Source organism: Ornithorhynchus anatinus, chromosome 5 (assembly GCF_004115215.2).
Source record: "Ornithorhynchus anatinus isolate Pmale09 chromosome 5, mOrnAna1.pri.v4, whole genome shotgun sequence".
Classification (NCBI taxonomy): Eukaryota; Metazoa; Chordata; class Mammalia; order Monotremata; family Ornithorhynchidae; genus Ornithorhynchus; species Ornithorhynchus anatinus.
Window position 1 is genome coordinate 1,692,425 of NC_041732.1, and position 20,645 is coordinate 1,713,069.

The 20,645-nt window shown below is 55.8% G+C and overlaps 2 protein-coding genes across 2 annotated transcripts; both read left to right on the forward strand.

The window, feature by feature from the left end:
- Positions 1-48: 48 nt before the first annotated feature.
- BLVRB (biliverdin reductase B) lies at positions 49-9,175 on the forward strand. Its single transcript, XM_029065328.2, has 5 exons — positions 49-232; positions 7,453-7,614; positions 7,748-7,837; positions 8,134-8,265; positions 8,797-9,175. Exons 1-5 carry the CDS (start codon positions 148-150, stop codon positions 8,961-8,963), a joined length of 636 nt encoding a protein of 211 aa, XP_028921161.1. The 5' UTR covers positions 49-147; the 3' UTR covers positions 8,964-9,175.
- A 4,348-nt stretch (positions 9,176-13,523) lies between these two features.
- On the forward strand, positions 13,524-20,335 carry SERTAD3 (SERTA domain containing 3). The gene is made up of 2 exons (XM_029065316.2): positions 13,524-13,632; positions 18,404-20,335. The coding sequence occupies exon 2, from the start codon at positions 18,410-18,412 to the stop codon at positions 19,181-19,183; it is 774 nt and encodes a 257-aa protein (XP_028921149.1). The 5' UTR covers positions 13,524-13,632; positions 18,404-18,409; the 3' UTR covers positions 19,184-20,335.
- The last annotated feature ends 310 nt before the right edge of the window (positions 20,336-20,645 follow it).

The following is a 20,645-nucleotide window of genomic DNA, read 5'->3' on the forward strand; positions in this document are numbered from 1 at the left end:
GACACGGTCCGAGCCCGGGGGCGGGACCGGGGAGGGGCCTCGGGCCGGGGCGGGCTTTGGCGCGGAAGCGGGGGGTCCGGCCCATCCCATCCCCGAGCTGGGGCGGCCTCTCACCCCTCCTGGGTTCCCGAACCTCCAGCCGGAGGCATGGCAGCGGCCGGCAAGAAGATCGTCATCTTCGGTGCCACGGGCAGGACCGGCCTCAGCACGTTGGCCCAGGCCATCAAAGCAGGCACGGGGGCCGGGAGGGCCGAGGGGGCACGGAACGGGAATCTGGGGGGCCCGGGGGGCTCGCTGGGGGCCCAGCGGGAAAGGGGCTAAGGAGCGAGGGACGGGACCCCCGGGGGCACGCGGAGGGCCAGGTTCCAGATCCCTGAGGGGTACGGGGCACGTTGGAGAAGGTGGGGAGACCTGTCTGGGATAAGGGTGGGCAGTTCGGGTGACAGCTAGGGCCGACCCATCGATGGTATTTATTGAGCGCTTACTATGCCCAGAACACTCTACTGAGCACCTGGGAGAGTACGGGAAGAAGCGGCACGAGTAGTGGATAGATCACCGGCCTAGGAGTCACAAGGGCAGGGGTTCTAATCCCAGCCCCGCTACTGGCCTGCTTGGTGGTTTTGGACGAGTCACTTCGCTTCTCTGGGCCTCAGTGACCTCATCTGTAAAACAGGGATTGAGCCCCACAGGGGACAAGGACTGTGTCCAACCCGATTTACTTGTAATGATAATGATTGTGGTATTTGGTAAGTGCTTAATGTGTGCCAAGCACTGTTTTAAGCTCTGGGTAGATACAAGGTTATAATAATAATATTGGTATTTGTTAAGCGCTTACTAAGTGCAGAGCACTGTTCTAAGCGCTGGGGTAGATACAGGGTAATGAGGTTGTCCCACGTGGGGCTCACAGTCTTCATCCCCGTTTTACAGACGAGGTAACTGAGGCACAGAGAAGTTAAGCGACTTGCCCACAGTCACACAGTTGACAAGTAGCAGAGCCGGTTTTCGAACCCACAACCTCTAACTCCCAGGCTGTATCTACCCCAGCGCTTAAAAGAGTGCGCGGCACATAGTAAGTGCTTAACAAATACCTTTATTACTATTACAACAGAATTGGTAGACATGTCTCCTGCCCACAAGAGTGAAACAGATAGTAAAATAAATTACGGACACGTTCATAAATGCTGTGGGGCCAAGAGTAGAGTGAATATCAAGTACTTACAAAGGTAGAAATCCAAGTGCAAGGGTGACGCAGAAGGGAGACGAGGTAGGGAGAGTGAGGGTTTATTTGGCGAAGACATCTTGGAAGAGATATGATTCTAATAAGGCTTTGAAGGTGGGGAGGGTGGTGGTCTGTCAGATATGAAGGTGGAGAGGGTTCCAGGCCGAGAGGGAGGACACGGGCAAGGGGTCGGCGGGCACGAAGATGAAGTTGAGGTACAGTGAGAGTGTTTTGGAGGAGCAAAGCGAGTGGGCTGGGTTGAAGTAGGAAATTGGTAATTGGTAAGGGGTGAGCTGATTGAGTGCTCAGAGGGGGACCTGGGGAGAGAGATCTGAGGATCTGGGGCTAGGATCTCTTCCCGGACTAACCCTCTCCTCCACCACAATGACCTGGGTCCCTCAGGGAATGTCTTCCCGCTCCCTGTGGAGAAGGGTGGGTTCAAGTCAAGCTCTCATGGTGCTGGAGATAAACTGGTATCATAGGGCCCCAGCCAAGTCTGGGTGGACGAGGTACGGAGTCCTTGAGGGTGGGGGGAGGCGGGCCTTGGCCCCAGTCGTGGTGGGGGAGGTCATCAAGCCTTGAAGCATCCAGTATCCCCTGAATCTGAGCTCAGACCCCACAGCCTCCAGTCTTTCTACCCACCTGTTTGGGGACCTTGGCTAGCCCCGGAGAAGGAAGGGCAGAGAGGGACAGAGAGGATATCTCCTCTAAGACGTCCTCCCTGACTAAACCCTCCTGAGTCAAAGGTTGTGGGTTCTAATCCCAGCTCCGCCACTTGTCTGCTCTGTGACCTTGGGCAAGTCACTTAACTTCTCTGTGCCTCAGTTACCTCATCTGTGAAAATGGGGATTAAAAAATGTGAGCCCCACATGGGACAATCTGATTATCCTATATCTACCCCAGCGCTTAGAACAGTGCTTTGCACATAGTAAGAACTTAACAAATACCAAGATTATTATTATTAATTCTCTCCCACTCCTTTCTGCAGTGCCCTGCCTTGCTCCCTGTATTCATCCCCATCCCCAGTCCCATAGCACCTATGTACCCATCTGTAATTTATTTATTTGTATTAATGTCTCTCTCTCCCTTTAGACTCTAAGCTCCTTGTGGCCAGGGAATGTGTCTGTTTATTGTTGTTTTCTCCCTAGCATTTAGTACAGTGCTCTGTACACAGTAAGCACTCAATAAATATGAGTGACTGACTGACTAGCCTTAGCCCCCGGCACTGCATCATCCTGTGACAGCCGGTCACGGTGCCCATGTCCTACCCTACCATTTGCTAACTAGACCAGCCAAACATTTCTCATCCCAAGTCCACCTGGGGGTACGCCCTCGAGGCAATCTCCCCGACCTGTAACCTGTGCCCGTGGGGTCAGCTCAGCTGGATGCCCGTCTGAGAGACTCATACACCTGGAGGGAAGAGAGGGAAGGCTACAAAAGTGCCTAAGCTGTTGACGCTCTCAAGTGAAGTTCAAATTTGCCAAGTAGTTTGGCCTCTATTATTATTATTTTTAGTCAATCAATAAATCAGTTGTTTATGGAGCATTTAGTGTATGCAGGACGCTCAGGAGAGTACAACACAATATAACAGGCACATTCCCTGCCCACAACGAGCTTCCAGTCTAGAGGGGAGACAGACATTAATAGAAATAAATTAATTATGGATATGTACATAAATGCTGTGGGGTTAGGAGGGCGTGGGGGGTGACAGCAAGTCAGGCGATGCAGAAGGGGGTGGGAAAAGAGGAAATGAAGGCTTAGTCAGGAAGGCCTCTTGATGTGCCTTCAGTAAAGTTTCAAAGTGGGGCAGAGTAATTATCTGTCAGATATGAAGAGAGAAGGTGTTCTAAGTCAGGGGCAGGATGTGAGCAAGAGGTCAACGGCGAGGTAGATGAGATCCAGGTACAGTGAGTAGGTTGGCATTAGAGGAGTGAAGTGTGAGGGCTGGGTTGCAATAGGAGAGTAGTGAGGTGGGAGGGGGCAAGGTAATTGCTTTAAAACCCATGGTGAGGAGTTTCTGTTTGATGCGGAGGCAACCACTGGAGGTTCTTGAGTGGGGAAACATGGACTGCAGGGTTTTCTCGAAAAATGATCTCGGCTGCAGAGTGAAATATGGACAAGAGAGGCGAGGGACAGGAGGCAGGGAGGTCAGCAAGGAGGCTGTTACAGTAAACTAGACGGGATAGGATCGGTGCTTGCATTAACGTAATAGCAGTTTGGATGGAGAGGGAAAGGGTAGATTTTAGCCAAGTTGGCAAGGTTGAATCGACAGGATTTAGTGTTAGATTAAATATTCAATAGTATTTATTGAGCGCAGAGCACTGCACTAAGCGCTTGGAATGAACAAGTCGGCAACAGATAGAGACAGTCCCTGCCCTTTGACGGGCTTACAGTCTAATCGGGGGAGACAGACAGACGAGAACAATGGCAATAGAGTCAAGGGGAAGAACATCTCGTAAAAACAATGGCAACTAAATAGAATCAAATATGTGGATCGAAGGAGGGAAAGGAGTCAAGGATCATACCAAGGTTATGGGTTTGTGAGACAGGAAGAATGTTGGTTGCTGTCTACAATGAGGAGAATGTTGGGGGATTATTTTGGGTCTTTTTGGTATTTTGGTATATAAGTGCTTAGTATATACCAAACACTGTACTAAGTGCTGGGAAAGATACAAGATAACCACATCCCACACGGTGCACTCAGTCTTAATAGAGAGGAGAAGGGGAATTGAATCGCCATTTTGCAAATAAGAGAACTGAGGCACAGAAAAATTGAGTGACTTGCCCAAGCCCACACAGCAGGTAAGTGACGGAGTCAGGATGCGAACCCAGTTCCTCTGACTCCCAGCCTCGTGCTCCTCCCACTAGACCACACTGCATTTCAGTTTGGGAGGCATTTCATTTATCAAAATGAAGCAGCGTGGCTCAGTGGAAAGAGCCCGGGCTTGGGAGTCAGAGGTTACGGGTTCTAATCCCGGCTCCCCCGCTTGTCAGCTGTGTGACTTTGGGCAAGTCACTTCACTTCTCTGTGCCTCATCTGTAAAATGGGGATGAAGACCGTGAGCCATGTGGGACAACCTGATTACCTTGTGTCTCCCCCAGTGCTTAGAACAGTGCTTGGCACATAGTAAGCGCTTAACAAATACCATCACCATTATTATTATTAAAATACTCCCAGCCCCCACATCTCTGGCCCCAGGCTGGGTGTTAAAGGCCCGGCCCATCTTGAGGAGGTCTAGTTTGGCTCCAATCCTCAGGCTCTTCCCCTGCTGACCGGAAGTGGCCTAGGAGAGGATCTGAATCTAGCTGAGTCATGGAGGGGGGGTAGGGCAAGTGGGTGGAAAACTGCTGAGTCACCGCCCCCCCCCAGCCCCCTGGACCAGGTGGTTCCAGATCGCCACCTGCTGGTCAGCGTTAGAACCCGTGTCCTACAGTTCCTCCCTTCCTCTCATTCATTCAATAGTATTTATTAATAATAATAATGATGGCATTTGTCAAGCCCTTACTATGTGCAAAGCACTGTTCTAATAATGTTGGTATTTGTTAAGCGCTTACTAGGTGCCAAGCACTGTTCTAAGCGCTGGGGGAGATCCAAGGTAATCAGGTGGTCCCACGTAGGGCTCACAGTCTTCATCCCCATTTGACAGATGAGGGAACTGAGGCCCAGAGAAGTGAAGTGACTTGCCCAGGGTCACCCAGCTGATAAGCGGCGGAGCCAGGATTAGAACCTATGACCTCTGACTCCCAAGCCCGGGCTCTTTCCGCTGAGCCACGCTGCTTCTCCAAAGGGCTGGCGGGGGGATACAAGGTCATCACGTGGGGCCTCACAGTTTTCATCCCCATTTTACAGAGGAGGTCATCGAGGCCCAGAGAAGTGAAGTGACTTATCCAAAGTCACACAGCTGACAAGCAGCGGAGCTGGGCGTAGGAGTCATGACCTCTGACTCCCAAGCTCGGGCTCTTTCCACTGAGCCATACTGCTTCTCTGAGCGTTTACTATGTGCAGATCACTGTACTAAGCGCTTGGAATGTGCAATTCGACCCTCTCTCTCCCAACACCCCCTCTTTCTTTTTTTAATGATATCCTCCCCCCGTCTTCAAAGCCTTATTGAAGGCCCATCTCCTCCAAGAGGCCTTCCCTAAGACCCCCTTTCATCTTCTCCCACTCCCTTCTGTGTCGCCCTGACCCTATAATAATAATAACGGTATTTGTTAAGCGCTTACTTTGTACCAGCACTGTACTAAGCGCTGGGGTGGAGACGAGCAAATCCGGTTGGACACAGCCCCTGCCCCACGTGGGGGGTCACAGTCTCAATCCCCACTTTCCAGATGAGGTTAGTGCGGCACAGAGAAGATAAGTGACTTGCCCAAGGTCACACAGTGGACAAGTGGCAGAGCTGGGATTAAAACCCGTGGTTTTCTGACTCTCCGGCCAGTGCTCTATCCTACACCATGCTGCTTCTTTATTCCTCCCCACTCCCAGCCCCCCAGCACTTATGTGCATATCTATAATGTATTTATTTATATTGATATCTGTCTCTCCCCCTAGACTGTAAGCTTGAGGGTTGGGAATATGTCTGTCATATACAGTTCACTCGTATTTATTGAACACTTAGTGTGTGCAAAGCACTGTACGAAGCACTTGGAAGCGTTTCCTGACTAGTCTTACAGGAAGCTCTAGATTGTAAACTTGTTGTGGGCAGGGGAATGTCTGCTATATTGTTATATTGTACTCTCCCCCGCGCTTAGTACAGAGCTCTGCACACAGTGAGTGCTCAAGATATACGATTGACTGAATGACTGACTGGCATTTGTTAAGAGCTTACTATGTGCCAGGCACTGTACTGAGCGCTAGGGTGGATTTAAGCTAATCAGGTTGGACACAGTCTGTGTACCTCATGAGGCTCAGCATCTTAATCCCCATTTAACAGATAAGGTAACTGAGGCAAAGAGAAGTTAGTGACTTGCCCAAATCACACGGCAGACAAGTGGCAGCTCTGGGATTAGATCTAGGAAGATCTGAAGAGAGGGCCAGAAGTTACGAGGTCGTGAAGGGTTGCAACAGCTCTTCTAATTCTCACTGTATGCACTGACCCCGTCAATCAGTCAGTCGTGTTTACTGAGCGCTCACTGTGTGCAGAGCACTGCACTAAATGCTTGGAAGAGTGCAGTGTAACAATATGAGACACATTCCCTGCCCACAAGGAGTTAACAGTCTAGAGGGATTAGTCTTACAGGCCCCGGTAGACTGTAAACGCATTGTAGGTCAGTAACTTCTCTACCAACTCTAAATTGTACTCACCCAAGCGCTGAGGACAGAGCTCACGGTAAACACCATTGACTGGTTGATTGAATGACCCTGGAGTCCTGGCCCTCAGCTCCCCCTTGCTTAAAGCGGTCAATCCCCCTGCCCCCTCCTACCTCACCTCACTACTCTCCCACTACAACCCAGCCCGCGCACTTCGATCCTCTAATGCCAACCTTCTCACCGAATCTCCATCTCGTCTCTCTCGCCCTCTCGCCCACGTCCTGCCTCTGGCCCGGAACGCCCTCCCTCTTCGTATCCGACGGACAGTGACTCTTCCCCACCTTCAAAGCCTTAACAAATACCAACATTATTATTATTATTATTCTTGAAGGCCTGTCTCCTCCGAGAGGCCTTCCGCGACTAAGCCCTCTTTTCTTCTTCTCCCACTCCCTTCTGCGTCACCCTGACTCGCTCCCTTTATTCATCCCTCTCCCAGCCCCACAGCACTTCTGTCCCTATCCGTCATTTATTCATTTCTATTAACGTCTGTCTCCCCCTCTAGACTGTAAGCTCGTTGTGGACAGGGAATGTGTCTGTTTATGGTTGTTGTGTACTCTCCCTAATGCTCGGTCCAGTGCTTTGCACACAGTAAGTGCTCACTAAATGCGATTGACTGACTCCCACCCCCAGTCCCCGCTCATAATAATAATGGTGGTATTTGTTAAGCGCTTACTATGTGCAAAGCACTGCTCTAAGCACTGGGGGAGATACAAGGTGATCAGGTTGTCCCACGTGGGGCTCACGGTCTTCATCCCCATTTTACAGATGAGGTAACTGAGGCCCAGAGAAGTGAAGTGACCTGCCCAGAGTCACCCAGCTGACAGGCGGCGGAGCCGGGATTAGAACCCATGACCTCTGACTCCCAAGCCCGGGCTCTTTCCACTGAGCCACGCCGCTCACGGGCTCGTTCTCTCCTCTCCGACAGGTTACAAGGTGACCGTGCTGATCCGTGACCCGGCCCGACTGCCCGCCGAGCTCCAGCCCACCCGAGTGCTGGTGGGCGACGTCCTGAAGCCGTCGGACGTGGACCAGGTGGTCAGCGGGCAAGATGCCGTCATCGTGCTGCTGGGCACCGGCAACGACCTGAGTACTGCCCCGCCCCTCTGCCCCCGGCCCGCCCCGGCGCCCCCCCCGCGCCCTCCTCCCCCGCCGCCGCCCCCGCCTCCGCCCCCTCCCCCGCCACCGACCAGTGACCTCTCTCCTGCTCTGTCCCTGCTAAGGTCCCACCACCGTGATGTCAGAAGGCACCAAGAACATCGTGGCTGCCATGAAGGCACACGGCGTGGGCAAGGTCGTGGCTTGCACCTCGGGTGGGTAGCAGGGCGAAGGCGGACTGGGACGTCTTTCCCTGCTGGTGCTGTCCCGAGTCAGTGGGAGGGAGGGAGGGAGGACGGTCCTGGGGTGAGGGCCCTGAGGGGGACCGTGGCGTCTGGCCCAGCTGCCCGGCGTCGGAGGGTCAGAGACAAGGAGCCGAGGGGCAACGTTGCCAGCGCCGCCAGGGCCGGGAGGCACCGGCGGGGGATTCGGAGGAAGAGCGGACACTCTCAGAGCTGCCGTCGACGGGTGAGGCTGATGCCGGGTCGTCCCCTTCTGCCCGCCACTGCAGCTTTCCTCTTGTGGGATCCCGCCCGGGTGCCAGCCCGGCTGCAGGCGGTGACCGATGACCACATCCGCATGCACAAGGTCCTGAAGGAGTCCGGCCTGCGCTACGTGGCCGTCATGCCTCCCCACATTGCTGGTGGGTCCCCCCCCGGGGGCCCTGCCTGGGGCGGCCGGGGGGGGCTTCCTGGTGGACTCCGAGAAACTTCTGCTTTCACAACTCTGGCTGCGGGGAGGGGTTCGAGCAGAACGCCCACGTGGTGCCCAGAGAGAGAGGCCCACTTGGTCGCCCAGGCAAATTTCCTTCTCCTTCCTTGCTGGGTGGTGGGGAGGGGCCTGACTGCCCATCCCAACCAGACCCTTCCTGCACCTTTTGTCCCAGATAAGCGGCGCGGCCCAGTGGATAGATCCCGGGCCTGGGCGTCAGAAAGACCTGGGTTCTAATCTCGCCTCCGCCACTGGTCTGCTGTGTGACCTGGTGCAAATCACTTCACTTCCCTGTGCCGCATTTCCCTAATCTGCAAAATGGGGATTAAGACTCCGAGCCCCACGGGAGACGGAAACCGTGACCGACCCGATTATCTTCTAACTACCCCAGCACTTAGTACAGCTCCTGGCACCTAGTAAGGGCTTAACAAATACCACAGTTATCATCATTTATCATTATTAGGGGACAAGCCACTGACCGGTGACTACAAGCTGTCGTTGGACGCACCTGGTGGGCCCGGGAGCTCGCGGGTCATCTCCAAGGACGACCTGGGCCACTTCATGCTGCGTTGCGTGGACACGGACGAGTTCGATGGCCACAGCGTCTACCTCTCTGGCCAGTACAGCTAGATGGGCCGGCTGGGGCTCCTTCTCCCCACATTAAAGAGCTCTCCACCCTTCTCATGTTGGCTCCTCTGAGGGCCTCCCCCCGGCCCTGCATTAGAGGGGGCTTCCTGCCCAGCAGCTCTCGGAGCCTGGGGCTAAGGCACCCTCTTTTTCAGTGCAGTGCCTGGTACAGTGCTCCTCATACAGTAAACACTTAATAAATACGATTATTTCTACTGCTGTTTCCCCAGCCCCTATTTTACCCACGGCTCCTTCCCACCAGGTTGGCCTTCCCTGCTCCATCTCCACCTCTGTTTCGCACCTTCCCATATCCTCTCCCTCTGTGCTTCCACGTTTCCCGCAAACTGCCATCCACGGCATTTCCATCCCCGTGTCCGAGGGACCTCGTCACTGGGGCGGGACTGGGGACCAGGAGTCAGGACCTCCGGAAGCTGGTTTTTCAGTCAGTCGTTCCATCGTGTTTAATAATAATAATGTTGGTATTTGTTAAGCGCTTACTATGTGCCGAGCACTGTTCTAAGCGCTGGGGTAGATACAGGGTAATCGGGTCGTCCCACGTGAGGCTCACAGTTAATCGCCATTTTACAGATGAGGGAACTGAGGCACAGAGAAGCTAAGTGACTCGCCCACAGTCCCACAGCTGACGAGTGGCAGAGCCGGGAGTCGAATTCATGACCTCTGACTCCGAAGTCCAGGCTCTTTCCACTGAGCCACGCTGCTTCCCGTTTACTGAGCGCTTACTGTGTGCACAGCACTGTAACAAGCGCTTGGGTGAGTAAAATACAACAATAAACAGACACATTCCCTGCCTACAATGAGCTTGCAGTCTAGAGGAGTTGGAGGCGGAGGGTGGGGAAGAGAGGAACCAAATAGGGGCACCTGAGCTCACTGAGTCTGTGGGTCCTGATCCCATCCCCACTCTGCCACTTGTCAGCTGTGTGACTGTGGGCAAGACACTTCACTTCTCTGTGTGTGGCTCAGTGAAAAGAGCGTGGGCTTCAGAATCAGAGGTCATGGGTTCGACTCCCGGCTCTGCCACTTGTCAGCTGTGTGACTGTGGGCAAGTCACTTAACTTCTCTGGGCCTCAGTTACCTCACCTGTAAAGTGGGGATTATCCGTGAGCCTCACGTGGGACAAACTGATTATCCTGTATCTGCCCCAGCGCTTAGAACAGTGCTCTGCACAGAGTAAGCGCTTAACAAATACCAACATCATCATCATTACCTCATCCGTAAAATGGGGATTACGATTGTGAGCCCCACGTGGGACAACCGGATTACCGTGTATCTACCTCAGTGCTTGGCACATAGTAAGTGCTCAACAAATACCATTATTTATTAAGCACTTAATAAATACCATCACTATTATTCTTCTTCTTCTCAGGGCTTCAGGTCCCTCATCTGTAAAATGGGGATTAAGTCTGTGAGCCCCAGCTGGGACAGGGACTGTGTCCGACCAGAGCTTAGTACGGTGCCTGGCGCAGAGTAAGAGTAGAGGAGCATCGTGGCTAGCCCGGGCTTGGGAGTCAGAGGTCACGGGTTCGAATCCCGGCTCTGCCAGTCGTCAGCTGTGTGACTGTGGGCAAGTCACTTCACTTCCCTGTGCCTCAGTTATCTCGTCTGTAAAATGGGGATGAAGACTGTGAGCCTCACATGGGACAACCTGATTACCTTGTATAATAATGTTGGTATTTGTTAAGCGCTTACTATGTGCCGAGCACTGTACTAAGCGCTGGGGGAGACACAGGGGAATCAGGTTGTATCTCCCCCAGCGCTTAGAACAGTGCTCGGCACATAGTAAGCGCTTAAATACCAACATTATTAGAGAAGCAGCCTGGCTCAGTGGAAAGAGCACGGGCTTTGGAGTCAGAAGTCATGGGTTCGAATGCCGGCTCGGCCACTTGTCAGCTGTGTGACTTTGGGCAAGTCACTTCACTTCTCGGTGCCTCCGTTCCCTCATCTGTAAAATGGGGATTAAGACTGTGAGCCCCACGTGGGACAACCTGATTCCCCTGTGTCTACCCCAGCGCTTAGAACAGTGCTCGGCTCATAGTAAGCGCTTAACAAATACCAACATTATTATTAGTTTAAGAAATAGGATTAGAGAAGAAAGGGGTGAGAAGGGGCTAGGAACACGGGCGCCATGGCAACCGCAAGCCACCGCCCGGGTCCCACCCCCAACTTGGATTGGTGCCACGCCTTCCTCCGCCCCTCCGGCAACGCTATTTAGAGTGGGGAGGGCGGTTTTTTGGACGCCTCCTTGTCGTCTTCCTCTTCCCCTTCCTTCAAAAAAATAATCCCTCCCCTCCAGCCCCCGCCTTCCGACGTTCCGGGGGCGAGGGACGGCCTGGATTTTCCTGTCGGGCCTGTGTCCGTGCCAGGCCAGGAGGGGAGAGGCCTTCCCACTTAGGAAAAAGTCAGTAGTGACGCCCAGGAAAGAGAACCCCGGATTCCCGGCTCCCGGAGGGTGACTGCTTTTCTCGGTGCCTCGGTTTCCCCCAGGGCGCGGGGAGTTGTTGGGAGCGATTGTTAGGATCCAGGCAGCCGCACTCCTCCCCAGCCCCAGTGTCAAGGACCAGCTTCCTCTGTTGGAAAGGAGAGAGAATCTAGCACAACGCTTTAACAAATATCAGAATGATTAAGCGCTCAGTACAGTGCTCTGCAGGCAGTAAGCGCTCAGTAAATACGACTGAATGAAGGAGAACTAGCCGGGAACCCCAAGTGGAGTGGGTTAAAGCAGCGTGGCTCAGTGGAAAGAGCCCGGGCTTGGGTGTCGGAGGGCATGGGTTCGAATCCCGGCTCTGCCGCTTGTCTTGCCACTTGAGTGACTGTGGGCAAGTCACTTCACTTCTCTGGGCCTCAGTTACCTCATCTGGAAAATGGGGATTCGCTGTGAGTCTCACGTGGGACAACCTGATTCCCCTGTATCTACCCCAGCGCTTAGAACAGTGCTCTGCACATAGTAAGCGCTTAACAAATACCAACATTATTATTAGTAGTAGTGTATCGTCCTCTCCCAAGCGCTCAGGACAGGACATGGGTTCTAATCCCGCTTCCGCCCCTTGTCTGCTGTGTGACCTTGGGCAAGTCACTTAGCTTCTCTGTGCCTCAGTTAGCTCATCTGTAAAATGGGGATTGAGCCTGTGAGCCCCACGTGGGACAACCTGATCACCTTGTATCTACCCCTAACTGTACATTCCAAGCGCTTAGTAAGGTGCTCTGCACATAGGAAGCGCTGAATAAATACGATTGAATGGTTGAATGAATGAATGAATGAATGAATACCCCAGCGCTTAGAACAGTGCTTGTAACATAGTAAGTGCTTAAAAAAAATCATTATTATTATTATTACAGTGCTCTGTGCACAGTAAGGGCTCAATAAATACAACTGAATGGGTATCCAGGAGATTATAGGGGTGCCCCTTATGCGTTTAGGCCTTAAAGGGTAAAGGAGCAGCGTGGCTCAGCAGAAAGACCCCGGACTTGGGAGTCAGAGGTCATGGATTCAAATCCCGACTCTGCCACTTGTCAGCTGTGTGACCTTGGACAGGTCACTTCACTTCTCTGTGCCTCAGTTCCCTCACCTGTCAAATGGGGATGAAGACTGTGAGCCCCACGGGGGACACCCTGATGACCTTAGAACAGTGCTTGGCACATAGGAAGCGTTTAACAACCGCCAAAATTATTATTATTCTGCGCCTCGATTACGTCATCTGTAAAATAGGGATTAAGTCTGTGAGCCCCACGTGGGACACCCTGATGACCTTGTAATAATAATAATAATATTGGTATTTGTTAAGCGCTTACTATGTGCCGAGCACTGTTCTAAGCGCTGGGGTAGCGCTTGGCACATAGTAAGCGCTTAACCAATACAATAATTATGATTATTAAAGGAGGTCTGATCGGTGCCCTATTTAGGAAAAGCGTCCCTGTCTGGGAAAGAGATAAAAACAAGAGAAGGGGAGAGGCAATGGGGGAGTAACCCCTCCCCTCCCCCACCTGCCCGAAGCCTTTAAATGGCCTTAGGCAAAGGCACCCGGGGGGGCGGGACCAGGCGTTACCTGGATACCAAGAGGTAACCCAGCCCAGCCAATCAGGACGCTGAAGCGCTCGGCCCTCTCGGCCAATCCCCGCGAGCCGTCAGTCCGTCCGAGGGAGGTGCCGGGGGGAGGCGGGACCAGGCGTTACCTGGATACCAAGAGGTAACCCAGCCAATCAGGACGCTGAAGCGCTCGGCCCTCTCGGCCAATCCCCGCGAGCCGTCGGCCCGCCCGAGGGAGGTGCTGGGGGGGAGGCGGGACCAGGCGTTACCTGGATACCAAGAGGTAACCCAGCCAATCAGTACGCAGAAGCGCTCGGCCCTCTCGGCCAATCCCCGCGAGCCGTCGGTCCGCCCGAGGGTGGTGCCGGGGGGGAGGCGGGACCAGGCGTTACCTGGATACCAAGAGGTAACCCAACCCAGCCAATCAGGACGCAGCAGCGGTCGGCGCTCTCGGCCAATCCCAGCGAGCCGTCGGTCGGCCCCGGGGGGGGGGCGGGGGGGAAACTGTCGGCGGGCGCCGGGCCTCGGCAGAGCTGCCCGGACGCGGGATGCGGCGGCCGCAGCTTGGCGACGCGGGGCTCGGACCGACCGGCGACTGCTGCCCTCGCCCTAACGTAGCCCGACTCGCAGGTGAGGGGCGAGCGCCGCCTGGGCGGGGGTCGTAGGAAGGGACGTCGCAAGCCCGGGGAAACAACGGTGGCGGGGGGGGGGAACCGAAAAGGCTGAGGCCGGTCCTGGCTGCAAAAAAAGCTGCCGTCGGGAAGCGGAGAGGGTGGGGAGCTAAGGAGGGCCGGCGGCGGGGGGCTCGCGGAGGACGCCGAGCTCCCGGACGAGTTGGAAGTAACTCCGAGGAGAACGGGGGCGGTGGGAAGCCCGAACCTGCCCAGCTCCCGGAGGGACGCCAGTGCGCCTGCGTCTACTTCCCCGTCTCCCTGGGCGCGGGGGCGGGAGGGGCGGGGCGTAGCCATGACAACGGTTGGGGGAGGCCCCCCCGCCCCTTCTCGTTCAGGGGGACTTTACGGAGCGGCCCCGCTGCCCTCGGCGCCCCTTCCCACCTCCATTTTGTGCAAGCCCGTCAAAGGGCAGGGACTGTGTCTGTTACCGATCTGTCCGTTGCAAGCGCTTAGTGCAATGCTGTGCACAGAGGAAGCGCTCAATAAATACTGTTGAATGAATGACGGAATGCCCGGTCCTGCCCCGGGAGGGCTGCAGCAGACGGGGGGAGGGCCAGAGGGGCAGGCCCCAGAGGATGCCGGGAGTCGGTTTCCCGACAGCCTCCGGGGCAGGACCAACCGGGCCTCAGGACGGGGAGGGAAACGGCCCCCAGCAGACCAGGCCCGGGGGGACCGGCTAATGACGGGGAGGGGGATGGAGGTCAGGGCTTCTAGCCCCCCCCCCCCCCCATTTGTCTGCTTTGCACCTTGGGCAGGTCCTTGCACTTGGTGCCTCAGTTTCCTCATCCGTAAACTAGGGATGGCGTCTGTTGGGCGCCCACTGTGTTCTAAGCGCTGGGGGCGGTTACAACGTCATCGGGTCGTCGTCCCCACGGGGCTCCCAGGCCTAATCAGCGGGGCGCAGTGGAAGGAGCCCCGGGCTTGGGAGGCAGAGGTCACGGGTTCGAATCCCGGCTGGGCCCCTTGGCAGCTGGGTGACTGTGGGCAAGTCATGGGCTCGAATCCCGGCTCGGCCCCTTGGCAGCTGGGTGACTGTGGGCAAGTCATGGGTTCGAATCCCGGCTCGGCCCCTTGGCAGCTGGGTGACTGTGGGCAAGTCATGGGTTCGAATCCCGGCTCGGCCCCTTGGCAGCTGGGTGACTGTGGGCGAGGGACCTGAGGCCCAGAGAAGTGAAGTGACTCGCCCACAGTCACCCAGCTGACAAGTGGCAGAGGCGGGAGTCGAACCCATGACCTCTGACTCCCAAGCCCGAGCTCTTTCCACTGAGCCACGCTATCCCCCCCCCAGCGCTTAGGATAGTGCTTAGCACCTAGTAAGCGCTTAGCAAATACCAACGTTATTAGGATTAATCCCCATTTTACAGATGAGGGAACTGAGGCCCAGTGAAGTGACTTGCCCAGTGGGGATTGAGACAGTGAAGCCTCATTTGGGACAGGGACTGTGTCCAACTCGATTTGCACGTGTCCACCGTAGCGCTTAGGACAGTAAAGGGTTTAACAAAGACCACCATCATTATCTTCATCCCCTCCCCCGGGGCCGAACTGAAGTCAGGTTTTTTCCCCCGGACTTTGATCGGTTGGTTCCCCGGTTAGCAGTAAATTCCGGAGAGACTCCTCCCCAACCCTGAGTCCTGAGTCCCCAACCCCGCCCTGCTGACCGGAGAGCCAGCCCCCCCCGCCCCCAACATCCCACCCCCTGCTTGCACATCGCCGGCTGGGGCATGGTGGCAGCCCCCCTAGTCGGTTGGTCGGTTTTTTGGAGCAGTTACGGTGTGCAGAACACTGTACCGAACGCTGCTTGAGCAGCAGCGTGGCTCGGTGGAAAGAAGCCGGGCTTGAGAGTCAGAGGTAACGGGTTCGAATCCAGGCTGTCAGCTGGGTGACTGTGGGCAAGTCACTTCTCAGCTCCCTCATCTGTAAAAGGGGATTAACTGTAAGCCTCACGTGGGATAACCTGATTACCCTATATCTACCCCAGCGCTTAGAACAGTGCTCTGCACATAGCGCTGAACACATACCAACATTATTATTATTACAGTATAACAGTGGGGAAGCCTTGAGCATGGGCCTGGGAGTCAGAAGGTCGTGGATTCTAATGCCGGCTCTGCCACTTAATAGTAATGGTGGTATTTGTTAAGCGCTTACTATGTGCCAAGCACTGTTTTAAGCGCTGGGGGAGATACGACGTCTTCAGGTGGTCCCACATGGGGCTCATACTCCATCTCCATTTTACAGAGATAACAGAGGCACAGTTAAGTGACGTGCCCAAAGTCACACCGCTGATAAGCGGTGGAGCCGGGATTAGAATCCACAACCTTTGACTCCCAAGCCCGTGCTCTTTCCCCCGAGCCATGATGTGATCCTCGGCAAGCGACTTCACTTTTCTGGGCCTCAGTTACTACATCTGTAAAATGGGGATTGAGACTGTGAGCCCCACGTGGAACAGGGACTGTGTCCAACCCAATCCGCTCGATTTCACCCCAGCGCTTAGTACATTGTCTGGCACCCAGTAAAAGCTTAACAAATACAATTATTATTGTCATTATTATTAATAGACACATTCCTTGCCCTTAGCGATCTTATGATCAATCCCTCTAGAGCATGAGTTCGTTGTGGGCAGGGATTGTCACTGTTTGTTGTTGTAGTGTACTTTCCCAAGCGCTTAGTACAGTGCTTTGCACACAAGGAGTCAATAAATACAAATGAATGAATGAATGGGGGAGACAGACATGGATATAAATAAAGAAATGACTGATATGACAAGTGCTGTGTGGCTGGGGGCAGGGGGTGGTGAATAAAGGGAGCGGATCGGGGTGACGCAGAAGGGAGTGGGAGAAGAAAGAGGAAAGGAGGGTGCAGTCAGGGAAGGCCTCTTGGAGGAGATGGGCTTTCAATAAGGCTGTGAAGGAGGGAGGGGGGAGAGTCACTGTCGGATAAGAGAAGGGACGGACGCCATCAGGGAGAGAGGCCAGGCCGGGGTCCCTTTCCCCGCTTCTGTACCAGATCACCGTCGCCCCCCCACCCCCAGATTTTCCCGCGTGAAAGAGGCCGAGAGGGAATTAGCCCATAATTTGCCACGGCTGCTTGGGCCCCAGCCCCTGGGGGAGAGCATTCGCCCAGTTTCCCTTCAGCCTCCCGATCTCTTCTCCTTCTTTTTTCCCCGCCCTACAAAGAGCAAAAGAAAAAGAATCATCCCGCACACAGAGGGAATTGTAATAGCATTTATTCCTCGAGCAAAAAAAGAGGATCCGTCCGGGGGCGAGAGACTGAGACTGAGCGGCCGCCCCTGTTACTGTGGTGACTCCACCAGCCCAAATTGGGCCTCACACAAACCCCCGGGGTCTCTAGGACTCCACCCCCGGCTCGGTCCTCGGGCTCCCCACCGGGGGCTGGCGCTGCCGTTTCCTGGCAACGGGAGGGACGGGGGCCTGGAGCCCCTCCCCACGCCTCCTGCTTTTCCCTCCCCTGCCAAGGGGCTTCCTTGGCCCTTTGGGTCTCTTCTCTCCGCCCTCCACCCCGGGAAGAGGGGCCCGGGTCTGGAAGGGGAAAGATGGGAGCCCAGTCCCCCGGTCCTCCCGTCAGGGTCGGGTTGTTGGGCCCTTCTCCCTCTAGACTCTAAGCTCCTTGTGGGCCGGGAATGTGTCCGTTCTATTCTTGTAATGCACCCTCACGCAGTAAGCGCTCAGTCAATACCATCGACTCCCTGATGATGGTGATTCTGGTATTTAAGTGCCTACCATGTGCCAGGCACTGTTCTAAACTCTGGGGTAGATACAAGATAATCGGATCGGACACGGTCCCTGTCCCACATGGGGCTCAGTCTCAATCCCCATTTTACAGAGGAGGGAACTGAGGCACAGAGAAGTGAAGTGACTTGCCCAAGGTCACACAGCAGACAAGTGGCAGAGCAGGGATTCGAACCCAAGACCTGACTCCTAGGCCCGTGCTCTTTCTACTAGGTCATGTATTCTCCCTCTAGATTGTTGCGTGGCTCAGTGGAAAAAGCCTGGGCTTGGGAGTCCGAGGTCATGGGTTCGAATCCCAGCTCTGCCATTTGTCAGCTGTGTGACTGTGGGCAAGTCACTTGGCTTCTCTGTGCCCCAGTCACCTCATCTGTAAAATGGGATTGAAGACTGTGAGCCTCACGTGGGACAACCCGATTACCCTGTATCTCCCCCAGCGCTTAGAACAGTGCTCTGCACATAGTAAGCGCTTAACAAATACCAACATTATTATTATTATTATTGTTCTCCCTCTAGACAGTAAGCTCCCTGTGGGCCGGGAATGTGTCTGTTCTGTTGTTGTATTGTACTCTCCCAAGCCCTTAGTGCAGTGCCCAGCCGCAGTAAGTGCTCGGTAAATACAGTTGACTCACTCCCTCATGATGATGATTGTGGTATTTAAGTGCTTACTGTGTGCCAGGCATCGAACTGAGCACCGGGGTAGATATAAGGTAATCAGGTTGGACACAGTCCTTATCCCACATCGGGCTGATAGTCTTAATCCCCATTTTATAGATGAGGTCCCTGAGGCCCAGTGAAGTGACTTGTCCGAGGTCACAGAGCAGACGAGTGGCAGGGTCAGGATTAGAACCCAGGTCCTTCTGTCTCCCAGACCCAGGCTCTATCCGGTAGGCCATGCTGCTTCTCTGGGGAAGGGCAGCCCCACCCCTCCGGTCTCCCGCCGGCGGGACCCCCGACTAAGCCTCCATCCCGTGTGTGTCACAGGGGACGATGCTCACCGGCGTGAAGCGGAAGCGTGCGGACTGCGAGGACGCAGGGGTGGCGGCGGGGGGTGAGGGGCCCGCGCCCCCCGGCCTGGAGGCCTACTCCCGCCTGCGCCAGTCCCTGCTGCACATGTCGCTGGACAAGTTCCAGCGCGGCTGCATGCTGGGGGAGCCCAACCTGCGGCGCCACGTGCTCATCGCCAACACCCTGCACCAGATCCAGGAGGAGATTCGGCGTGAGAGAGGCCCCCCGCCCTCCGCCTCCGTCCCCCCACCCCCTCCGCCCTCTCCCGAGCCCCCTCCGCCGCCCCCCGCCGAGCTGGACGGCCTCCTCTTCTCCGGCGAGGACGACTTCTCCGTCTCGTCGGCCATCTGCTCCATCCTCAAGGAACTGGAGCTGGCGCTGGATGGCGGGGCCACCCCGCTGGAGTCCCAGGCCAAGCCGGAGCCCCGAGGCGGCCCTCGGGCCGGGCCGGGCTCCCCCGGGACCCCCGGCCTCTCCGAGCGGGAGACCCCCGCCCCGGCAGACTTCAGAGCGGTCGAGGCCGTGTTTGGCAGTTTCGAGATCATGAGCTCCAGTTACCTCAGCGGCCTGGCCCTGGATGACCTCTTCACGGACATAGACACCTCCGGCTTCGAGCGAGACCCCGGTGGCCGGCCCCCGCTCCCCCTGGCCCCCGCCGAGCCGGGCAGCCTGACCCCATCCTGCACCCCGAGCCAACCGGTGGGGCGAGACTGGAATGAGCTGGACCACATCATGGAGATCATCGTGGGGTCCTGAGCCGACACCCCGGCCCCCGCCTCCTTGCAGGAGAGGCGTCGAGGGAGAGGATAATGTTTACAGAAAGGGGAAGGGGGGGTGGGGGGGACATTTTAACCCTTTCCTCCAGGGACTCCCAGCCTGTCGGGCGTTGCGGGGAGGGTGGGGGCAGAGATGTAGACTCAGGAATCCTGTTCCCCCTATCCCCCCCACCCCCAGCGGGGGTCCGCCACATTGGTGCAATGGCCCCCTTAACCCCCTCTCAGGGGCTGGGGGCAGTTTGTGAGGACGGACGGACGCCACGCCTTCCGTGAAGGTGACTTAATTTATCCACGACGGTGATTGCCTTAACGCTACTGCAGAGCAGGTCTGGACGTAGCCCCGGCGGGACGGGGAGGGGAGGGGTCTCTACCTCTGGGGACCAGGAGGGGTGAGCTCCAAACTCCACCTTAGGGGAAACCCCTGCTGCTGGCTCCTTGGTCTTTCTCCTTCCCTCCCCCAGCCAGCCCCTGGAACAAGCCGCCTGACTGTAGAATAAGCCTCTCCATTCCCTGAGGGTGGGGGCGAGGGACCCCACCTCAAGCCCCACTCCTCAGGCCGGGTGGCGTCTCACCAGCTCTGCAGAGCCTGTGGTTTCACTCTGATCCTGCCACCCCCCAGCCGGCCTGCTCTGCTGCAGGTCCTGGGCCCCTCCCCAAAAAGTCCCAGCCCCCCTCTCTGGGCGGGGATGGGGGTTCTGGGGGACAACGGGCCGTATCCCGAGGAAAACCTCCGCCCCCTATAAAGAACACCCCGATGGCCGGGATGAAATGTAACCGCTGCTCACCCCCAGATGGTTCTGCAGCCCTGCACCCCCCCAAAATGAAATGTCAGTGTTAGAAGCCCGGCTACGGTCTCCCCTTTCCCCAACCCCAAGACACAGTGGCCAGGCTGCCCCGCCTGTCTGTGCCGAAGCCGGGCCCCTCCCAATGGAGAGTTCTCTTGCCTGCCTTTCTGCCCACCTCCCAATCCCATCCAGATTTATTTAACACGGTGCGAGTGACCCTTTCCCTTTCCCCAATGCGTGCAATAGGAGCAAAGTGATCTATGCAAAGGCCCGCTGATGGGGCTTAAAGATAAACGTGTATTTTTCTGTTTTTTTTTTTCTTTTTGAATAAAAGTTTGAAATGCCAAGTTGTCATGTGTTCTTCAACGCAGTTCCAGAGGTGAGGAGGGGGTCCGGGGAGATATTGGCTTTGATTTCTTTCCCTCCCCCACCTAAGGGGTTGCACCTGAGGCCCCACTCTTCAGTCCCAAGCCATGGGGGTGGGGGGCTGCGGGAAGCTCCCTGGCCTTGGTGTTGACACAAATGGTGGCTGGGGTTGCGTGGATCCCCTGGGCCGGGCTGGTAGGGGGAGGGGGACAGAGTCCACTTGGAGTCCAGCCAGGCTCCTTGGAGCTGCCTGTCCTCTACCCCCTGCTCCCCTCCCCCAGCTGAAGTCCA

Bases quoted from the DNA above. Each gene is read 5' to 3' on its own strand.
- BLVRB (XM_029065328.2), top strand. From the start codon at position 148: ATGGCAGCGGCCGGCAAGAAGATCGTCATCTTCGGTGCCACGGGCAGG. The intron at 7,615-7,747 runs GTACTGCCCCGC...GTCCCTGCTAAG, and splicing joins GGGCACCGGCAACGACCTGA to GTCCCACCACCGTGATGTCA. The intron at 7,838-8,133 runs GTGGGTAGCAGG...CCGCCACTGCAG, and splicing joins GGTCGTGGCTTGCACCTCGG to CTTTCCTCTTGTGGGATCCC.
- SERTAD3 (XM_029065316.2), top strand. From the start codon at position 18,410: ATGCTCACCGGCGTGAAGCGGAAGCGTGCGGACTGCGAGGACGCAGGG.